This window comes from Pelodiscus sinensis, unplaced genomic scaffold (assembly GCF_049634645.1).
Source record: "Pelodiscus sinensis isolate JC-2024 unplaced genomic scaffold, ASM4963464v1 ctg75, whole genome shotgun sequence".
NCBI lineage: Eukaryota > Metazoa > Chordata > Testudines > Trionychidae > Pelodiscus > Pelodiscus sinensis.
In genome coordinates, this window is record NW_027465860.1 from 403,250 (window position 1) to 424,724 (window position 21,475).

General features: G+C 49.7%; 1 protein-coding gene and 2 long non-coding RNA genes across 3 annotated transcripts in view; 1 reads left to right on the top strand and 2 right to left on the bottom strand.

Annotated features, from left to right (window-relative positions):
* The window catches only part of IKBKB (inhibitor of nuclear factor kappa B kinase subunit beta), a 31,934-nt gene extending 24,769 nt beyond the window's left edge, over positions 1–7,165 (bottom strand). The window contains exons 1-4 of the mRNA XM_075915718.1: positions 6,919–7,165; positions 6,486–6,580; positions 2,830–2,947; positions 1,957–2,026 (exon numbers count right to left, since the gene is read on the bottom strand). Of these exons, the coding sequence (XP_075771833.1) occupies positions 1,957–2,026; positions 2,830–2,947; positions 6,486–6,580; positions 6,919–7,020 (385 nt within the window). The 5' untranslated portion in view covers positions 7,021–7,165. The remainder of the gene's footprint in view (positions 1–1,956; positions 2,027–2,829; positions 2,948–6,485; positions 6,581–6,918) is intronic.
* On the top strand, positions 6,472–21,378 carry LOC142823998 (uncharacterized). Its single transcript, XR_012899059.1, has 3 exons — positions 6,472–6,611; positions 11,633–11,740; positions 18,714–21,378. It is a non-coding gene; the product is annotated as an uncharacterized LOC142823998 (long non-coding RNA).
* LOC142823999 (uncharacterized) lies at positions 12,798–17,725 on the bottom strand. The gene is made up of 3 exons (XR_012899060.1): positions 16,077–17,725; positions 13,744–13,946; positions 12,798–12,936 (listed from the first exon to the last, which is right to left on the bottom strand). It is a non-coding gene; the product is annotated as an uncharacterized LOC142823999 (long non-coding RNA).
* Positions 21,379–21,475: the final 97 nt, after the last annotated feature.

The window sequence follows — 21,475 nt, forward strand, 5'->3', positions numbered from 1 at the left end:
ACAAATTCCTCTGTACGTACATCAGAAGCAAGAAGCCTGCCAAAAAGTTATTGGGACCACTAGGCAATCGAGGTACTGAAGGAGTACTCAAGGAAGACATGTTCACTGAGAAGCTAAATACATTTTTTGCAACAGTTTTCACTGCAGGTGATGTAACTGAGATTCCTAGGAGGGGGATTCCCACATCTGAGCTATTCTTTTCAGGAAACAAATCCGAGGAACTGTCCCAGATAGAGTTGTCAGTAGAAAAAGTTCTGGAACTAACTGATACATTAAACAGTAATAAGTCTCCAGGATGAGATGGCATTCACCCAAAAGTTCTAAAGAAACTCAAAAACAAAACTGCAGAACTACAAACTATGGTATATAACCTACTTCTTTAATCAGTGTTTTTACCAGAAGACTGGCAGATAACTAATGAACTGATGGCTTTTAAAACAGGCTCCAGGCAATTGCAAGCCAGTAAGCCTAAATTCAGTACCAGGCAAACCGGTAAACAGAATTTTCAGACTCTTAGATTAACAAGATTTGTTGGGAAGAGTCAACATGGCTTTTCTAAAGGGAAATCATGCCTCATCAATCCATTAGAAATCTTTGAGGATGTCAACAAATGTGGACAAAGGTGATTCAGGGAATAGTGAACTTCCACTTTCAGAGAGCCTTTGACAATATCCCTCAAGGCTCTAAGCAAAGGATAGTCCTGAGACTAATCCCCATCTCTTAAGAGCAGGTTAGATAAATGTCTATCAGGGATGGTCTAGACAGTATTTGGTCCTGCCATGAGGGCAGGGGACTGGACTCGATGACTCTCGAGGTCCCTTCCAGTCCTAGTATTCTATGATTGGCTACAGGACAGAAGAAAAAAAATGGCCAGTTTTCATAGTGGAGACAGGTAAATCGTTGGGGGCTCTGAAGGAAGGGGGGCCAGTTCAGCATACTAATAAATGATCAACAATCCAAAACTACTCAAGATAGTTAAATCCAAAGCTGGCTGCAAAGATCTGCAAAGGAATCTCACAAAACTGAACAACAAAAATAACAACTGAAGTTCAGTGTTGATCAATGCAAAGAGGAGACATAATCCCAGCTACACGTACAAAGTAATAGCGGCGAGGAGTCCTGCGGCACCTTATAAACTAACCGAAGTGTTGGAGCATAAGCTTTCGTGGGCAAAGACCCACTTCATCAGATACATGCATCTGACAAAGTGGGTCTTTGCCCACGAAAGCTTATGCTCCAACACTTCGGTTAGTCTCTAAGGTGCCACAAGACTCCTCGTCGCTTTTGCAGATTCAGACTAACACGGCTCCCCCTCTGATACTTGAGATCTAAATTAGTTATCACTCAAGAAAGAAATCTTGGAGTCATCATGGACAGTTCTCTGCAATATCTGCAACAGCAGTTGAAAAAACAAAGAGAATTAGGAAAGAGATAGATAGGAAGATAGAAAACGTAACACCACAATATAAAATCCCTGGTATGCCCAGACCTTAAAAACACTGGGACTGTTCAGCTTGGCAAAAAGATGGCTTGGGGATATGACAACAGTGTATAAAATCACAAACGGGGCAAAGAAAACAAAAAGGGCAGTGTTATTTACTCCTTCTCATTACATAAGACCCAGGGATCAGCCAATGAAATTAACAGGCAGCATACATATGGAAGTATTTCTTGACACAATGCAGGGGATGCTGTAAAGTCCAAAACTATAAATATGTTCAAAAAGAGGGTTAAGACACATTAAAGAAGGATGGGTCCAGCAATGGCTATCAGCCAATATGGTCAAAAATGCAACCCCCTGCTCTGGGTGTCCCTAAACGTCTTTCTGCCAATCACCCGGTCTGGATAGCTACCCTGTTCTAGTCACTCTTTCCAAGGCATCTACCACCAACCACTGCTGGAAAACAGGATACTGAGCTTGATGGGCTCAGTGTGGCCATTCTTGTATTCACTTACCGATGTCAGAGAGCAGGATACGAATGGCCCCCTCCCGCAAGCCACAACAGTTCTCAAACTGGTTCAAGTACTGCGGAAAATCAAAACAGAGTGTAACTATCAAACTGTCTCCTCTGTGCCCCGGTCCCGGGTTTGGGCCCCAACCCTGAAAATGCTTATGGATGTGAGTAGCTCTGCAGATTCTGCAGCGTTACTCACAAGTGTGCCTGCAGGATCAGGCCCTTAAACACTAACACTTCAATCCCATTTCCCTCGTCACAGATTGGGCAATTGCTGCCATCATCTCCACCAGCTCCTCCAGGAGGAAGAGCCTCCTCCCCTGCATCCAGCAGCAGTTGACTCAGCCAGCCAAGGACCCATCTTCCTAATTGCAGCCATGTGCTTTGGACATTATCTACATTTGGGCTTTTAGCAAAAGTTAGAAAAACAACATCAGAGCAAAACCAAACACAAGTTCTTTTTCCTGCTGACAGATGGGAGCTTATCACTGCTGGGCAGAGGTTCGCCCACTGGCCTGGCCTGCCCTGGGATGTTCTGAGCCATAGTCACTTCCTGTTGTCCATCTGTTACACATCCCTGGCTCTCTGCATGTGCATCCCATAGACACACACACCTTTGCTCACCGCCAGCGGAAATGGAAAGTGCCTAATAAAAATCTTGAAAGAAGATGAAAAACGCACCTGGGATCAACCCAGCCACTTCCTGAGAGAAGGCGCAAGCAGGCACAGATCCTGTTCAACATTAGGTGGCAGCAGCATGTGGAAGCAGCTGGAGAAATCCCACTGAATCACCCACCAAGCCTCTTGAGAGGCAGCCCTGCACTTCCCCCAGTAGCTGTCCCTGCACTGCCAGGATCACAGCCCAGTGCCTCACCTTGCGAAGGTCTCCACCCTGGCAGTATTCCATGGCCAGCAGCGGCAAGTCAGTGGGTGCCAGGTTCTGCATCCCTTCAGGGACCTCCCGGGCAGCCACCACGTTGGGATGATTCAGTCTGAGGAAAGGAAATGAGGGAAGTATATGAGATCACTGGAACCAACTCATCAAAGCCTCCTCCCAGAGATGACCCCTAGGCCAGCATCCTGCGAAGTGCTCATCCAGACGGGAGCTTTCCAATCTTACACACACACAGGTACTAAGGGAGGTCCCACTGGGACATTAACCCTTCAGACACAGAACCAAGGCACTTCAAGTTTCCTTCACCTGCTCCACCCACTCTCCCCACCCAGAACAGGGGCTTAGTTCTGCTAATCTTCTAGCTATTGGTTTCTTTGCTCTCTCTCTCTGAGCATCCAAACTTGGACGTGCAGCCTGCTCCTAGCCTCATGAGCAGATAGGGCTGAATTCAGCTCGCTGGGTGTCTTTGGGACTGATTCAGCAGGAACATACACAGTGGGATAAGAGAGCCTCATAACTGGGTACGCAGCAAAGTCATGTAACTTGCAATGATGGAGCTTTCAGAGCAAGTGCGGGACACTCGCAGAAGACAGCACATGAACACACAGAAAGGCACAAGGTGCCTGCACCCGACCCAGGCTCTTGGGGCCAAATGCAGCCCCAACCACCAGGCACAGTCACAGGTCCCACACTCAGCTCTGGGACAAAGCTGACCTGGATGTAAATTATACGACTTTGCCTCAGAGAAGGAGTGAGAGTGTCATTCTTTCCCCAGACATGTGACCTGCATTCAGCACACCCCATTCCCATCATTCTCTTAACAAAGTCCTTCAATTAGATTAGTAATCCCCGTTGTTTGGACTAATTTAATTTAACCGAAGGTCCATCCAGCCCAGTATCTTGTCTGCCCACAGTGGCCAATGTCAGGTGTCCCAGGGGGAGAGAACTGAACAGGTAGTGATCCATAGCAATTTGGGTAAGGCTGTGATTTCCAACTTGGTGCCCACGGGCACCATGGCACCCGCAGGGGCATTTGTGTGCGCCCGCCAAGTGCTCGGAGCTGGCCTGGCCCTGGGCACGTGGCACATGCATGGTGCCGGAGCCGGCCCCGGGCGCATGGCGCACGGTGAGTGCCGGCCCCGGGAGCGCCGCGGATTGGCTGCCCGCGCTCTGGGCAGGCGGCACTTGGAGGGGGCGCCGCCCCCAGGCACGCAGCTATGGGGGGGCTCCGCTCCCAGGCGCGCAAGTGTCCCCGCCCTCTGGCGCCCGGCGGGCAAATGGCCACGCCCCCTGGCGCCCGGCAACCTCCAATGGTTGGGGACCACTGGGGTAAGGAATAGTGTCCCTAGCCTCTGTTTGTCAGAGGATGGAGATGGCTGGCAGGAGAGACGTGGTTTGATCATTATCTGTTCAGTTCACTCCCTCTGGGACACCTGGCATTGTCCACTGTCGGCAGACAGGATACTGGGCTGGATGGACCTTTGGTCTGACCCAGTGTGGCCGTTCTTATCTGAAAGATTACCTGGTTAACCGGTGGGGTCTGGCACACTCCCCCCCCCCCCCCCCCGCTCCAGTCCCACAGGGGGCCCACCATGGACTAAGGATGTCAAATTGCGGTTAATTTACTGGTCGAGTAGTCAATCGAATTTCTATCAACTAGTCAACAGGCACTTCTGCATTCCTACTTTGAAATGTACAAGAGTCCCCAGAGGGGGCCCCTGTGCATTTCAAAGCAGCAGTGCAGCATGGAGTCTGGGGTCCCCCGCTGACCCTGGGCTCCATGCTGCTGATTTGAAATGCCATGCAGAGCCCAGGGTCAGCTGGGAAATCCCCAGCTGACCAAGGGTTCCATCCGGCACTTCCCCAGAACCCAAGGTCAGCCAGGGATCAACTGTGAGGTGCTGCCCCTTGAAGCACCCCCTCTTCCCTCCTCCCTTTTGCTGCGGAAGCAAGGGGGGGGGATCAACTAGTCAACTAACTATCCGATAAGCAAATGCTTATCGGATAATCAACTAGTCTTTAACATCCTTACCGTGGACAGGAGCTGCTCTCATCCAGAGAAACCCCTGTCCACAGGAAGCCCCAGCCCCAAACTTCCTGGGTGGCTGGAGAGTGTAGGCAGTTTTGGGAAGGCCTTTCCTGCATTACGCATGGGTAAGAAGTTGCATGTAACAAGTTTCTTAGCAGATTAGAACTAGCTGTATGCTTTTTATTCATCTGATGAAGGGGGTTTTGCCCATGAAAGCTCATGATACTGTGTATTTTTTGTTAGTCTCTAAAATGCCACAGGATTACTCAATTTTAAAGTTACAGACTAATAGGGCTGCCCCTCTGAGACTTTTCATTTTAATTTAGTAACTTACTTTGATATGTTTTCACTTGCAGCCACTTAGTAAGTACAGAAAGTAGCATGTAAACAAAAGTGTTTTTTTATTATCAGGCCCAGTGTAAATAATTGCTACTTGGGGGGAGCAAACCACTATGTGTATCTCTCTCTCTCTCTCATTGAATAAAGAGGGTTAACATCCTTGTGAGCTTTCACAGAATCCTAGAGCTGGAAGAGACCTCAGGAGGTCATCAAGACCAGCTCCCTGCCCAAGGCAAGCTCAATCCTAACTAAATCAACCCAGCCAGGGCTTTGTCAAGCCAAGACTTAAAAACCACTAGAGATGGAGATTCCACCACCTCCCTAGGGAGCCCATTCCAATGCTTCACCACCCTCCTAGGGAAATAGTTTTTCCCAGCTTTGGGGAGGGATAGCTGGTGGTTTGAGCATTGGCCTGCTAAACCCAGGGTTGTGAGTTCAATCCTTGTAGAGGCCATGTAAGGATTTGGGGCAAATAGTCATCAGTGATGGTACTTGGTCCTGCTGTGAAGGTAGGGGACTGGACTCAATGACCTCCCTTCCAGTTCTAGGAGATAGGCAATCTCCATTAATTTTTTAATATCCCACCTAGACCTCCCACATTGTAACTGGAGGCCATTGCTCCTTGTTCTGTCATCCATCACTACTCTTTGGAACCTCCCTTCAGGAAGTTGAAGGCTGCTATCAAATCCCCCCTTGCTCTTCGCTTCTGCAGACTAAGCTTTCCTTGTGTAAAACTTTTACACTCAGGAAGACAGCTCTATTCGGAGTTTTGATCCCTTTTGGAGTGGTAGTTTCTTGGGTGCTGAGTTGCAGAATTGAGTCCTCCCAGAGCTGACGTGGTTCAGTGTCTGCATTCTTCTGCAGGGGAGCAGTTACCCCAACTCTTTGCCTTGTCGGAAGGAGACGGGAGGATTTGGCCCAGCAGGACAGGGTGGTGGGGAGCCCCAGAGAGCAAGAGGGGGCATCAGTGGCATGATCAGCTCATGGGGACCTATATGAGGGGGACTTCTCTGATCACGCCCCATCACAATAGCATAAGCACCTTTGTTTTCCCACTGTCTCTGCAGAAGCAGCAGCAAATTACTCATCTTTATTTCCAATGAAACAAACAGAAGGGGTAAATAAAAGGCGGCAGCACCGACTCCTAGCAGAACAGATCCCGTCTGGGGAGCAGTCCGTGGAGTCAGACTTCCACTTCCGAGTGCTTGAGAGCGGCTCCCCCGCCCCCCGCCCCCCGCACTCAGACTGCGGGCCGGGGCAGGCTCACCTCTTCATGATCTGTATCTCCAGACACCACCGCTCGCGGTTCCGCAGGCTCAGCTCCTGCCGACACTGTTTGATCGCGATCTGCTCGCCGCTCTCCTGCAGGCAGAGGGGACAGGCCGGGCGGGCGGTGAGAGGCGAGGGGAGGTGCCGCCGCACGGGCGGGGGGCCGGGGATGCCAGGGGCGGCGCGGGGGGGCCGGGGGTGCCGGGGGCGGCGCGGGGGGGCCGGGGATGCCAGGGGCGGCCCGGGGGGGGCCGGGGGTGCCGGGGGCGGCGCGGGGGGGCCGGGGATGCCAGGGGCGGCCCGGGGGGGGGCCGGGGGCGGCGCGGGGGGGGGGCCGGGGGCGGCGCGGGGGGGGGGCCGGGGATGCCGGGGGCGGCCCGGGGGGTGCCGGGGGCGGCCCGGGGGGGCCCGGGGGCCGGCGGGCGCGGTACCTTGTTGTGCCACCGGAGGACGTTGCCGAAGCCGCCCGTGCCGAGCCGCTCCTTCATCTCCCAGGGCCCGCAGGCCGGGCTCTGCAGCGGGGCCCGGCTCATGCTGCGGGGCTGGGGCTGCCCGGCGCTTCCGGCTCGGCGGCCCCGGGAACAGGCCGCGCGCGCCCCTGGCGGCAGCAGGCTCCGGCTCCCCGGGCCCGCGATGCGTCACGTGCCTGGCCCCGCCCCGGCGCCCTCGGCGCGTTCTGGGTCCGCGGGGCAGGCGGCAGCTCGCAGCGCTGCGGCGAGAGCCCGGCCCGCACCGAGCGCTCGCCCCGAACAAGCCTCGCTCCGCCGCCCCGCGGGGCAGGGGGTGGGACTGGCTCTTCCCCGGGACGCTGCTTATGCAGCATCAGGCCCTACTGAACTGGAGGCCTGGGTACCACAGATCATACTGAGCAGGGCCGGTGCGTTGAGTCTCAATGCCTGGATGAGATGATGGTGTAGAGAGGAGGGGTTTAGATTTATTAGGAACTGGGGAAACTTTTGGGATAGGGGGAGCCTATACAGGAAGGATGGGCTCCCCCAAAACCTAGATGGAACCAGATTGCTGGCACTTAACATTAAAAAGTTTGTAGAACAGTTTTTAAACTAAGGGCTGGGGGGAAGCTGACGGTGCAGAAGAGCACATGGATCAGACAGAGACATCGCTTAGGGGAGGGGCTGTTAATAGAGATTCTCTGTGTTCTAGTCAGGAACAGAAGATGGAAGTATGGGTCAGATCAGAAGAACACATCAGGAAATGGCAGACAAAGAGTGACAAATGTTTAAAGTGCTTATACACAAATGCTAGAAGTCTAAATAATAAGGTGATGAACTAGAGTGCATCATTTTAAAGGAGGATATTGATATAATAGGCATCCTGGAAACTTGGTGGAATGAGGACAATCAATGGGACAGTCATACCAGGGTACAAAATATATCGGAAGGACAGAGCAGGTCACCTGGTGGAGGAGCGGCACTATACATGAAAGAAAATGTAGAATCAAATGAAGTAAAAAACTTAAATGAACCAAAATGTTTCATAGAATCTCTATGGCAGTCTTCTTCTTTCGAATGCCGTGGTCAACACTGTATTTCTTCATCAAAGTTGGACGTCCATGCTCTCCAGCCAGTGAACAGAGTCACTGGTTAGATTGTGGAGAGCCTCCAATGAGCCAGTGAATTTTTGCGTTGGGTATTCTGCAACTAGCCAATTAGCCCATCATAAAACGGGATTTTCAGGTCTGTCCTCCACATACTATTCCCTTTCTATCTCAGTCTTCTCTCCTGAGCCACCAGTCTCTCACTCCATCTCTCTTTCTCCCCCCTCCTCCTACTGCCTCCCCCCTCTCTCTCTCAGCTCTCCTCTGTCTCCTGCCTCTCTCTCCGTCTCTCTTTCTCTTCTTCCCCTCTTGCCTCTCACTCTCTTTCTCTTCTCCCCTTGCTACCTCTCATTCTCTCTTCTCCTCCTCCTCCTGCCTCTCACTCTCTCTTTCTTTTCTCTTCCTCCTGCATGGGGAGCACGGAGCCCAAATGGCTGTTTGCGCCACTTGCTCCTGTGAGGCAGCCCAGCTGCCTATGAGCTCCAGCTGCCCCCCTGCACCGTTTCCCTTCACCCCAACACTGATCCTCCAGCCTCCAGTTGTCCTCCACCTCCCCCTCGTTCCCCGAGGAGTAACGGCAGTTCGAATTAGATAGCCTAATTAGGCTAATTAGGCTCTCTAATTCGAACTACCTACTCCATGCCGTGTGTAGCCGCGGGCACGGAGTCCGCACTAAGGGGGATTTAAAAATGGCGATGCCTGGCAAGATGCAGATGAAGCCCAGGATATTTAAATCCCGGGCTTCATTTGCAACTTTGAATGCCTACATTAGCCACTCTAGTTTGAACTAGGGTGGCAGTGTAGACATACCCTAGATTACTATTCATAGAATCATAGAATTGGAAGGGACCTCAAGAGCCAGTCCCCTGCCCTCAGGCAGGACTAAACACTATCTAAATCATCCCTGACAGGTGTCTGTCTAACCTGCTCATAAATATCTCCAGTGGTGGAGATTCCACAACCCCCCTGGGCAATTTATTCCAGTGTTTAGCCACCCTGACAGGTAGGAACTTTTTCCTAATGTCCAACCTAAACCTCCCTTACTGCAATTTAAGCCCCTTGCTTCTTGACCTATCATCAGAGCTCAAGGAGAACAATTTTTCTCCCTCCTCCTTGTAACACCCTTTTAGATACTTGAAAACTGCTCTCATGTTCCCTCTCAGCCTTCTCTTTTCTAAACTAAACAAGCCCAATTCTTTCAGTCTTCCCTCCTAGGTCATGTTCTCTAGACTTTTAATCATTTTTCTTTCTCTTCTCTGGACCCTCTCCAATTTCTCCACATCTTGTTTCCACTGACTGTTAGTGGATGGAAGGGTCTAGCATTGAACATTCTGATCTGAAGCAATTTGAACCAGCTGTTATCATTGCCTTGGCAGCATCCACATTAAATCTTAAAGCACAGCAGTAGCCCCACGTTCTCAGGAATAGGCCCACACGTGGGATCTCCAAGTTCACCAAATGGGTCAGGCTCAACCTGATCTAGATCAGAAGCAGGTATAACCCCCACACTTAGTAAGGTTCACTGTCCCATAGTGGTTCTTAGACCACTTACAGCAAGAGTGAAGAACAAGGGCGCTCTACAACCTAAGCCGAGAGCCCGGTGGTTTTATAGCTCAAATTGTAGACACTAAGGGTATGTCTAAACTACATGCCTCCGTCGACGGAGGCATGTAGATTAGCCAGATCGGCAGAGGGAAATGAAGCCGCGATTAAAATAATCGCGGCTTCATTTAAATTTAAATGGCTGCCCCGCTCTGCCGATCAGCTGTTTGTCGGCAGATCGGGGCAGTCTGGACGCGACGCGCCGACAAAGAAGCCTTTCTTGATCGGCACAGGTATGCCTCGTGAAACCAGGTTTACCTGTGCCGATCAAGAAAGGCTTCTTTGTCGGCGCGGCGCGTCCAGACTGCCCCGATCTGCCAACAAACAGCTGATCGGCAGAGCGGGGCAGCCATTTAAATTTAAATGAAGCTGCAATTATTTTAATCGCGGCTTCATTTCCCTCTGCCGATCTGGCTAATCTACATGCCTCCGTCGACGGAGGCATGTAGTCTAGACACACCCTAAGCTCCTGAGATCCCAGATTCAAATCTGCCTGCTGTCAGTTACAAGTGGGCTTCTTTTAACTTTGTCAGAAATCTCATTGTCTTCCATCATCTCTTTGGCTTGTGCTCGCCAAGTAGGATAATCTTCTCCATTGTCAGCTTCTGCTGTCCAAGGAGATAGTGAATTCCAAATGGTACCAATGCCATTTGAGGTACAGCCTAGGAGCCAGCTACCCGATCAACACCTAGAGTGAAAGTGCAAATGCCTAAGATATTAATGGGAAAATATGTCTACGGGGATGGAAGTGGCAGAGTGGATTTTCTCAGGAGGGATGGGTCCAACCTGCAGGCTCAGGAGAGAGCACATTACTGTAACTTTGCATTTCCTCTGACATACAATGGGCTGGAAATTCCCCAAGGAGTGTAAGATTTACTAATTATTTACCAGACATTTCAGCAATCTGGTATGACCCTTGTCCAAAGCGCCTTTTAATAGCCTGATATGTTGTTCCCTTCTGGACACTAGGGATGTGAACGTGTAGACACACAGGTTCTTTACTGAGAATGGATACATTCCACAGACCCAAAATACTCCGTCCCAACCAGAGAAGGTTCTGAGAGACACTCTTTATGGAAGGCAGTGAGGGCCCACTGGGCCCAGCACATCTCAGGGTCAGACCTTTGCAAATTTAAGATTCACATTTCACTTGAACAGGAGTCAGGAAATTCACACTTAAGGTTCCAGTATCAACAGGAACATGGCCCCCTTGTTTGTATGTATTACAAAAGCCTCTTTAAAGAACACACAACACTGGGCAATGGGCCCTGTCAGCTGACAAGAAACAGCATAATACAAAGGAAATTTCTATAAAGGAAACTGAAAATATGCAAGGTCGTAATCAGAGCCGGCCCAAGCTATGGGCAGACCGGGCCCTAGCCCAGGGCATGTGATTGTAAGGGGCACCGCGCGGTGCTGCCAGGCCAGCCGGGGGCAGGGGCGGGGCCCCGGGCACAATTATAATGTCTGCCCAGGGCACGAAGAATGGCTCCGGCCGGCATTGGTCATAATGCACAGCAAGGTGGGCGTTTTACCAGAGCTGCCAGAGAAGGGACAAGTAGGGAAGCAAGGGTATTGCAGCATGGAAAGGCTTTTGAGCAAAGCTCTCCCTGAGCAAAAAGGACCCAGCTCCGTCTATCTGCTGACAATGTTAGAAATGTGGCCATGGGATGTTGACAATGGGAGGCAGAAAAAAGTTTGACTGGTTTTCACTTTTGTCGCCAAACCTTCCCAGTGTAGACACAGCCTAAATGTGCTTTGACTGGTCCTTACCTAGCCTGACAGTCACTGATAAAAGTGAAGCTCTCTCACCCCAGCATGCATGAGTCTTTCTGTAACTCCCAATGGCTTGTTACCACTCCATGATGCAACTCTCAGACGCACAGAGATTCATTAGTTATTGGCACATTAATCTTGGAAATCTGCATTTCTTTAATCACAAAACGTCCTTTCCTGAAAGAAACCTAACACACAGTGTTTTGTCTCAGCCGCTCTCTTCGTCATCATGGCTGATGTTGGAGTTATCTGATTGGCAGAAGGGGTGTACGCCAGGGACAGGGAATGTGAAAGACAACAGTTACCACACAAAGACAGAGGTGAGCTGAAGCTGGGAAATTAGCTAAAATGTTAGAACCTGTTTATTGTGTGTTTGGGAAACAGCTGGTCCATCCCTCATCTCTGCGTGTTGTTTCTTACGGCAGTTGAGATAAGTGCCCTGTTGCACTTCCTACGTTGGCAGACTTACCATCCACTCAGTAACAGGGGCAGGCTGTGCTGAGCTGAAGAGGTGAGGAAGAGAGGTCTGTGTGGTACATAACTAAGGAGCTGCATCACTGCCAAGAACAAGCCAAAGTGCACAGGGAAAACCAAACAAACTTGATGTGCACAGAGAGTAGAAAGAAACCAGCTAAAGGGGCAGCCCGTAGAAACCCTGCTCAGCTCTGGGGCAGCTCTGATCCTAGCCCCAAAAAGAGGCAGTGAAACTGCCCCATGTGGCCCTACAGAGAACTCAGCTCTGCGTGACGGGGGCAGAGGTAGCAGGTGGCATTGCCGTCCCAAACCGCCAGCTTGACCCCACCAGAATGCCTACTGTAGGAATACTGGGGGTGGACTGTTGCTGCCCCTGAGCATCCGCCCTCCCCATGCTCTGGGGCCAGGGAGTCCGGGGCTGCGTGCTCTCCTCCCGTCCCATAGTGTTGGGGGTGGGTGGCTGGGGCTGCGTGCTGCCCACAGGCGCTGGGGAGCAGCTTTGCTCTGGTGGGAGTGAGGCCTGGGTAAAAGGGATGGAGCCTGGAGCAGGGCTGAGAGCTTACCTCCTCCAGCTCTACCTTCACTCACCATCCATGCACTGGGGTATCACCCATTTAGCTCCTGCCAGCTTTTGCAGTAACTGTTGTGAATTAAACTTTGTTCTTGTTTTTGGAATTCAACAACAAAACATGTCAGAACAAGTCTGCTCAGAAAGAAGCTATGCACTGCAACACAGCCCTGGCTGTAGATACAAAAGATAAAATGCTTAACTTAGTTGGAGGAAACTAACTGCTCTCTGAGACCAGGGGCAGAAAAATGAGACCAGTAGCAGAAGGAGCTGCTAATCTGATGGGCAAGGAGAACTGCTGCCACCCAAGAGGAACAGGACACAGCAGTGTAAAGCTCTGATTATAGAATGTCAGGGGGAGCAAAAGAAAGAGAAACTAAAATGGGAGAGAAAAACAAGGCGAAACAGAGAATGGACAATCAGGACTGGACAGGAGCCTAAACAGGGCAACACAAGCCAGAAACTGAAGAGATTCTGAAAAAGAGAAGGAATTAATGAGTCAGAGCTTATTCTCAGTTACTAGGAGAAGCATCTACTTCTAAATAAGCATATAAATTCCCTGGGAAGAGGGAGATCTAAAGACAATAAACAATGCTAGACTCTGGGAGTCAATATTGTCTTCACCTTCTGAGTCTCCCTAGTCATGCATCAGATGTGACCACCTCAGACATGGTTTTGTAGTAAGAATTCTGAGGTGTGCCAGCCCCAAAATGTAGATTATGCACCTCTGACCTATTTTACATAACTAGACCTGTGAGGCTTGTCTATACTATAAAATGATCAGGTACAACTTAACCTGGAAAGCAGGGTTAACCTCGCTCAGCATGGGATGGCCTGGCAAAGACACCCTGTATCCAGGGTGGGAGGAGAGGGCAAGGATACACCATCTCTTGCACTATTTTAGAAACAGTGGCTAAATCCTATTTGTAACTTTGATTTCTGAAGCAGAATGTTGCGGCATGGACTGGTCAGGACTGCTCAGTGTTATGTAGACATGTTTGTCTAATGCTGTCAGGCTTAAGGTGAAAGGGGTCAGGACTCTGGAGGCCAGGTCCTAGCGCCTCCTGTGCATTTCAAGTCTTAGTCTTGAGGCCATGGGAGACTGATTTCTCTCTGACACATGCACACCCTCCAGCTGTCGAAAGCGTGGGTGTGAAACTGTGGCAGGCTTGGTCACTAGGTGGTCCCTGGGTATAGAGTACCCTGCCCAGGACTACCAGCAGGGAGATAAGGAGGAGAATTTCTGGCATGCTCCTGTTAATCATTCACAGAACAACTTACCAAGACCCTCCGCAGCTAATCACCAAGGGAGGCAGGCTGGGCCTGGAGGAGATGAGTACAGGATGAATCCGGCTGCAAGAATCCTAAGAATTTCTCTTATTAGCTGACCTCATGGCAGGTGGCAGGTGAAATGATGGGCTCTGACACGCTTGGCTCCAGCAGACACTTGGCAGGACTTGTGGAAACAAGGTGGGATAATGCCTCTGGCCAGAGGGCAACAGGGAGTTAGTCCCCAAGTGCACAGAAAGGAGAGACTCAGAGAAGCTGCCCTTCTCCCCACCCCTCTTGTAAGAGTGATTACTAGATACTAGCATGCAAGGGCCTGATTCCTCTGAGAGGCTGCAGCCTGAACTGCTTGTCTAGCAACTCCCCAGGACTGCAGCGAAGGGTTGTAGCTACTGTGTCTATAGACAGGAGAGTGAGGTGCTCCCACTTAGGGTTACCAGGTAGTCATAAAAAAAAATACCGGACACACTTCATGGGGGGGAGGGGGGAGGTGCTGACTAGGAGGAAGGGGGGGGGACAGGAGTGGGGGGGGGCCCGGGAAGCAGAGCTGATGGGGGGGGAGCGGGATATTGGGGGGAAGCAGCTGGCGGGGGCGGAGCTGGCCGGGGGAGCTCAGGAGGAGGAGGAGGAGGGGAGCTGGCTGCTGGAAGCAGGGCTGGCAGAGGGTGCAGTGGGGCTGGCTGGGGAAGATCCAGAGCAGGAACTGGCCAGCAGGAGGCAGAGCTGAACGGCAGGGGGCTGGCCGGTGGAGATGGGGGGCTGACAGGAAGCAGGGCTGGTCAGTGGCAGGGGGACTGGCTGGGGAAGACCGGGGGAGAATCAACCAACTGGCCAGCCAGGAAGGGGCGGGGGAGCGAATCAGTCGGCAGGGAGCAGGACTGACCCAGGCTGTGCAGATCTCAGGGCGCTCCCATCCCGTGTGACTCAGTCTGGCTGCGGCTCCACCACACGCTTGTCCAGCGCACAGGAGCACGGACCAGGCTGCCCCTCCTCCTCACACGCAACCAGGGCTCCCAGCACCAATCACGACCCGCCTCCCAGTCACTTTCCCCGCCCCCGCCAGGCTTCTGTCCGGCGCCCAGCCGGAAAACCAGGAAATACCGGACATTGCACATGTTCTGTATTTTCTGGATTATTTTACCGGGCAGAGAGCCCAAGAACCGGACACCTGGCAACTCTACTCCCACTGCCAGGCACGACTCTACCTGGGTAGTCAGACCAGCCCCACCTCTGTGGTGTCCCAGCCCCTTGCCACCTTCTGCTCCTCCCCCAGCCCATTAGCACAGCAGGGGTCCAGCCCCTGGTTCATTCTCCTGAACACTAAGGGTGTGTCTAGACGACATGGCTCCGTCAACGAAACCATGTAGATGAGTTTACTAGACATAGCGAAATGAAGCGTTGATTTAAATAATCACCGCTTCATTTACATCAAAATGGCCGCTGTGGTGTGCCGACGATCAGCTGATCGGCACAGCGGGGCAGTCTAGACGCGGCGTGGTTGACAAGGGACGCCTTTGTCGACTGCTCTGGTATGCTTCCCTTGTCGACCGCGCCGTGTCTAGACTGCCCCGCTGTGCCAATCAGCTGATCGTCGGCACACCGCAGCGGCCATTTTGATGTAAATGAAGCGGCGATTATTTAAATCACCGCTTCATTTTGCTATGTCTTGTAATCCCCTTGGTCCAGGGCATGGATCCCTATCCTGGCTGGCTTCATAGGGCATTTAAAGTAAAAAGCAGAAGTTATGTCCCAGCAGAAGACCCTGAACAGCTTCCTTTTTTCAGGAATTCTCAGTTTATAACACACCCTTATTTAAGTAATACGTCGATTCCTCCCCATGCATAGGAAGTCCAGCTGGAACCAGCCTCTGACCCATCATGTTCAGTCTAGCCACTCTGTGACACTCCCACAAGAGAAAGATACATCTGGGATTGCTGAATTACAGTGAGATACTCTAAGCAGCAGAGCTAGATTTGCATCCAGTCTTTGAGGCCATGGAGTCTCCTTTCTGCTGCTTCACATCAGATATGTAGATGGCGCAGTTCATGACCTCACCATGAGACACAAGACATGACCTTTAAAGTGTGATTCAGTACAACAGCCTGTACAAGGATAACAATCAGCTAGGAAATGGAGACTAGCAGATAAGGCACTTCCCCAGAGATGGCCCCGAGAACTTCTTTCAGACTCTTGGGCTCTGGGCTGTGGCCCAGAAATAAATAATCAGGGACAATGTGCAATAAATGTTAGAAAGCCCTTTGGACTAGCAGCTTCCATAGTCACCCACGATCAAAAAATGAGGTATTTGCAAAAAGCTAGGGACTTACCATAAGAACATCAGAACGGCCATCCTGGGACAGATCAAAGGTTCATCTAGCCCAGCGTCCTGTCTGCCCACAATGGCCAATGCCAGGAGGTGCCTCAGAGGGAATGAACAGAGCAGGGAATCATCAAGTGAACTGATCCCTCCCCGTTGCCCATTCCCAGCTTCTGACCAAGAGGCTAAGGGCACCATTTCTATCTGTCCTGGTTAATAAACGTTGATGGACCTAACCTCCATGAATTTACCAAGTTCTTTTTTGAACCCTGTTTAAGTCCTGGTCTTCAGAACCACCTCTGGCAAGGAGTTCCATGGGTTGACTGTTTGTTGCATAAAGGAAAACTTCCTTTGTTTTAAATCTGGTACGTATTAATTTCGTATTAAGGTGACCCCCTAGATCATGTGTTATGGGAACAAATAAATAACTTTTCCTGTGTCACTTTTTCCATACCACTCATGATTTTATAGATCTCTGTCGTATCTGTCTTAGTCTCCTCTTTTTTAAGCGGAAAAGTCCCAGTCTTTTTAATCTCTCTTCATATGGCTCCCGTTCCAAACTCCTCATCATTTTACCAATTGCAGGAGACAACCATGCCCAGGCAGGCAGAAACGAGCTGCCTTTATTTTATTTCCAGGGAAAGGTAGAACTCCCTGTGCAGTCTCCGTGAAATAATCTGTGTGCAATAATCTTGGACCGTGCTAGGAGAAATAGTGTGATATCCCAGTGCCTCGGGATCTCCTGATGCCAAGGCTCACTCAGGGCTACGGTGCATCTGTTTGAGTCTCACAGACTGCTCTGGGCACTACTGAGAAGGTCCAGCCCAGCAGATAAGCACAGGTTATGCTTTTCTAGGGGGGCTGTGTGAAGCTCCTATGCTCTGTACTCATTCTTTGTCCACACAGAGGACTTCAGTCTTACGATTCTGGCATCTTTGAACAGCATAAAACTGACTGAAGAAAAATATTAAGCCCAAAGTTTCCTGTGCCAGACCTGATTTGCTTAGGTTTGTCAGCCCCTGGGAAAGCGAGTAGTGATTCTCTGCACAGGGTTACTTCTAAACTCCTCAAAGAATGCCGGTACCCATGAATACATGGTAGTAGGATGCCAAAGCCCTGCAGATGCCGACAGATTTCCTAGTCTCACAGGGATTCCAGTGGACCCAAAAGCTCCTATGGCATGACTCAAAACACCAAAAGAGATACATGGACAAAAACTGCAGTCAAGTTGGAGTACAGGTTAATTTGTATCAATTATCTGAATGGTTAAGCATATAAAATACCTCCCCTAAAAACACACCCTGGAAGGCCAGGAAGTTAAGGTAAAACTACAAGTTTTGAAATCATCTATCTCTAATATCCTGATTTGTCCCATCAGTGTCCCATGAAGATAAGCCTTTATTTCTTACAGCATCGTAGTTGTCAAAACTCTGACTAACTAGACAACCCACAAAAGCAGACATACACACTTTGCTAGATCATGAACCACAAAAAGTCTTTTTTAAGTATGCATGTGCCACAAAAGATAATGGGGTATTAAACACAGAACTGGCATATCTTTGTGTATAAACATTTGAAGTCAAGATTGTAAAAGGATGCCTCTCTGGTAGCAACAAAGCATTGTGCAGAGATGTGAAACCAGCTAGGTAGCCACAGTCTTGAGAAGAAGCTTGTAAGCTGCTGTACAAAAGTATCTCATCCATATTTCACTCACCAGTGCCGCAATTTAATAAAGGTGAAGGCAACTACACAAGAAGAAAACTATGACTGGGTCAATGTTCCCTCTAATTTTTTTTTGCCCATATGCAGAGTAAATGTTATTATCTGCACCAGGGCATGTGACACTGTGCCCCGCCAGTAGAAACACATGATGGCGGCTGTGGGTGCTTTGCTAATCAGCGGGGCAGAATCTCTCATGGACAACCGCCCAAGCATACAGATTACAGGGAACACTGGAGTGGGCCCTTATGCTTGTTTTTTGTTTTGCTTCTTTCTAGTGTATACAACTATCTGAAAGATGATGCTTGTCTTTGTCATTAGAAATTTTAGCCCTGAGCCCTTGTCTTTGTGGGTACGTCTACACTGCAGGATTTTTCCAGGATGCCAGAGGCATCCTGGAAAAACTCTGCCACGTCCAGGGAAGGCATTTGCTCTTCCAGGTTTTTTTTGCGGATGTGCAAACGCGCTGTTTCAGAAGCCTTGTCTGCCTCATTCCCCGAGGAAGAAGGGATCTTCCGAAAGAGGGGGATTTTCCAAAATTTGACCCTGTGTATACAGGCCAAATTTCAGAAAAGCCTCTTCCGAAAAAGAAATCTGAAAAAGCTGTAGTGTAGTCCTAGCCTGAGTGACCCTAGTTGGGCATTTTCAGACTTTCCAATATTTGTTCTTAAACTTCTTAACTGATTTTCTGAGATGTGTTTTTATTGCACTGCAGAATATTTTAGCTGCTTTTTTCCATGTAGCTACTCATTTGTCTTAACAAATAACTTTATTTTTAACCTGGAAGTAGAGCTACACCAGTGGCTGATAGCCTGTATCTGTCAGTATTTCCCAAGCAACTTCCATTTCCTTCTCAACCAGCAGCCAGGATGCTATGTCTCACCTTTTTGTTAAACTTCTACAGAAACAGTTTCTCTCTTTGATCCAGGTACCCTTTCATGAGAAGCTACATCACCAGCCTCAGATCTGAAAACCACACCCAACAGAACCTTGTGAGTGACACATGAAGAGAAATCTCCAGGGGTAGCTGAGTTAAAAACAATGAGTGGTTCTGTGGCACTTTAGAGATTAACCAAAATATATAGACTCATGAGCTTTTGTGGGTAAAACCCACTTCATCAGATGGCACGAAGAGAAGGCTGTGATAAGGCCTCAGTGGGAAGGGATCTTCACTATGTATGGAAATCATGCCAAATTCAGAGGTTTACCAACATAGTCATATTTTAACTTCTATATTTGGGGGAGCAGTACCAATGAGGCTAGGGGATGGGGGAATTTGGCACATGCCTTGCAGTTTGGAAGGTTTAAATGCCCCCAAGTTCCCTCCAGACTAAGCATAGGCCATTACTACTTCTTGTTAAAGGTGCCGGATAACTCTCATCATAGAGTCTGACAAGGGACTTGTGAAAGGGCTGTCCATATGCTTTATGAAAATATGTTTATTAATATGCATAACTGGAAAATGTTTTATGCAAAATATTTCCTGTAAGGAATCATTTGGAAAGCTGTAATCTACCGAATATGATTTTCCCATTTGTGTGCACATTTCATTCCTGTATTTGAAGTTACAAATGTGAAGTGTAAACCCGTTTTAGTAATACAGTAATTACTCATTTAACACATGCCCGCTTAACACATTTTCACAATAGCACAATTTTTTGGGGGGAGAACATTTTTCGAATAACACAACCGTCCCCGAAATAACACGAAAATAATCAAGTGACGGACTACTTCGTGCAGCGGTATAAGTTGGTGAAAACAGTGGTAATACGCATCAGCAGATGAATACACATGGTGACAGCTCTCCTCCGCTCACTCACATGTTTATCTTTGTGATTTAACAATCCGCAGCGACTTGTGTTGCTAAATATCTAATGTTGACATTGACGACCCAGCACCAACAAAAAAATTGACTCTGCCATCACCACCTGAAACGCAACCCCCACCTTTTCCATTATTTTTAATGGAAAAATTGACCCTGCATAGCAAGTTTTCGTTTAGCAGGAACATTTTCAGAAACGCATCTATAGTGTTAAATGAGGAATTACTGTACACACATACTAAGTGAGGTCCAGTAAGTGAATTTCAGAAACTTGGGGGCTCATGGACAGTGTTCCCTCTAAGCTGCGAGACTGCACAGATTCACAGATGATTAATCAGCCCACCCAGTCAGAGGTTCTGGGCATTTTGCCCATAGCTTAGAGGGAACACTGTTCATGGACAAGGACAATGATCTGCAAATGAGTTTGGTTTTCCTGTGGGCCTGCCCATAGGAGGGGCTGAGTCCCCACAAGACCACGTGTTTAGCTCACCTGATATAGGTGTCCATCATCAATTTAGTATTTTTCCACAGGGAGGGGAAAGGCTGGCCAGCAAACAAAGCCTTCCCATTTTCTGCACAGCCCCTAAGAGGGGAACCCCTAGAGCAAAGGTGGACAATAATTTTTTACTCCACGAATATGGTAAAGTGCTCAAGAATTGCACTCTTTCATGATATTGGAGGAGGTGGTGGTCTGGGATGGAGGTTGGGGAGCTCGGGATAGGCAATTGGGGTACAAGAGGAGTTATGGGATCTGGGAAGGAAGGAGTTTGGGTGAAGGAGGGGGTTGTGACCTGGGTCAGGGTATTGGGGTGCAAGGTCTGGCAAAGAGTATTGGTACAAAGGGTTTGGTTTCTGACTTGAGCAGTGGTCAGGAGTGGGGGGCAAAGAACTGGGAGGAAGGAGAGGATGGGGTGCCAGGTGCAGTCTCTGGTGGGGAGGCGCTTACCTAGGCTGCTCCTGGCCAGCAGCTCAACAGAACCCCAGGGCAGGCTGCCTACCTCTCGTGCCCCCGCACACTGCTCAAAGTGGCCGGCTGCGGGGGGGCATGTGGCGCACAGAGACACACATGGCTTCCACAGCCAGCCACTTTGAGCAACGTGTGAGGGTGCAGAAGGGAGGGAGCCTGCCTGAGGCTCCTGCTGGGCCATAGGACAGTGGCAGGCCAGATCCAACCTGCAGGTCGTATTTTGCCTGCCCCTGCCCTAAAGGCCTAGCTGCCAGTCTCAAGGACTCCCCTGTTTACCAGCTAAGATGTCTGCTGGAAATAACTGGAACAGAACATTAAGAATGAGGCCCAGAATAGAGGCTTTCCCATCTGTGAAAGAAGATTCCTAGAATTACTCTTAGGTATTATATATACCAAGCTTCTTGGTGTATTAAACTGAGCTGGTGCATTTGTTTTATTTTGCTTAGTAACTTACTTTGCTCTGTGGGTTGTTGCTTATAACCACTTAAATCCTACTTTTATAATTAATAAAAACACCTTTGTTTATTAATAAACCCAGTGTAAATAATTGTTATGGGGGGGCGGGGATTGGGAGGAGCAGCAGTGCATATCTCTCTTTACTTAAGAAATGGGGTGAACATGTGCTTACCCTGTATAAAACTTCATACAGAGCGAGATGGATTTCTCTGGGTTTCTGTCCCATGCACATGAGTGCTAAGGCAAGTCCCTTTAACTACACCTTCCCGGAGTGGCGCTAATAGCAGCAGCTGTATTATACTGCTGCGGGCTGTGACCCCCTTCTCTGTGCTAGTGCTGGAAGAGGCTGGAGGGAGGGTTGCGGGTCACCCACAAGGGCAGGAAGGTTGGCTCAGTGGTACTGCAACACAGCAAGCAGCACTCACAAGGGAACGGATCTGTGACT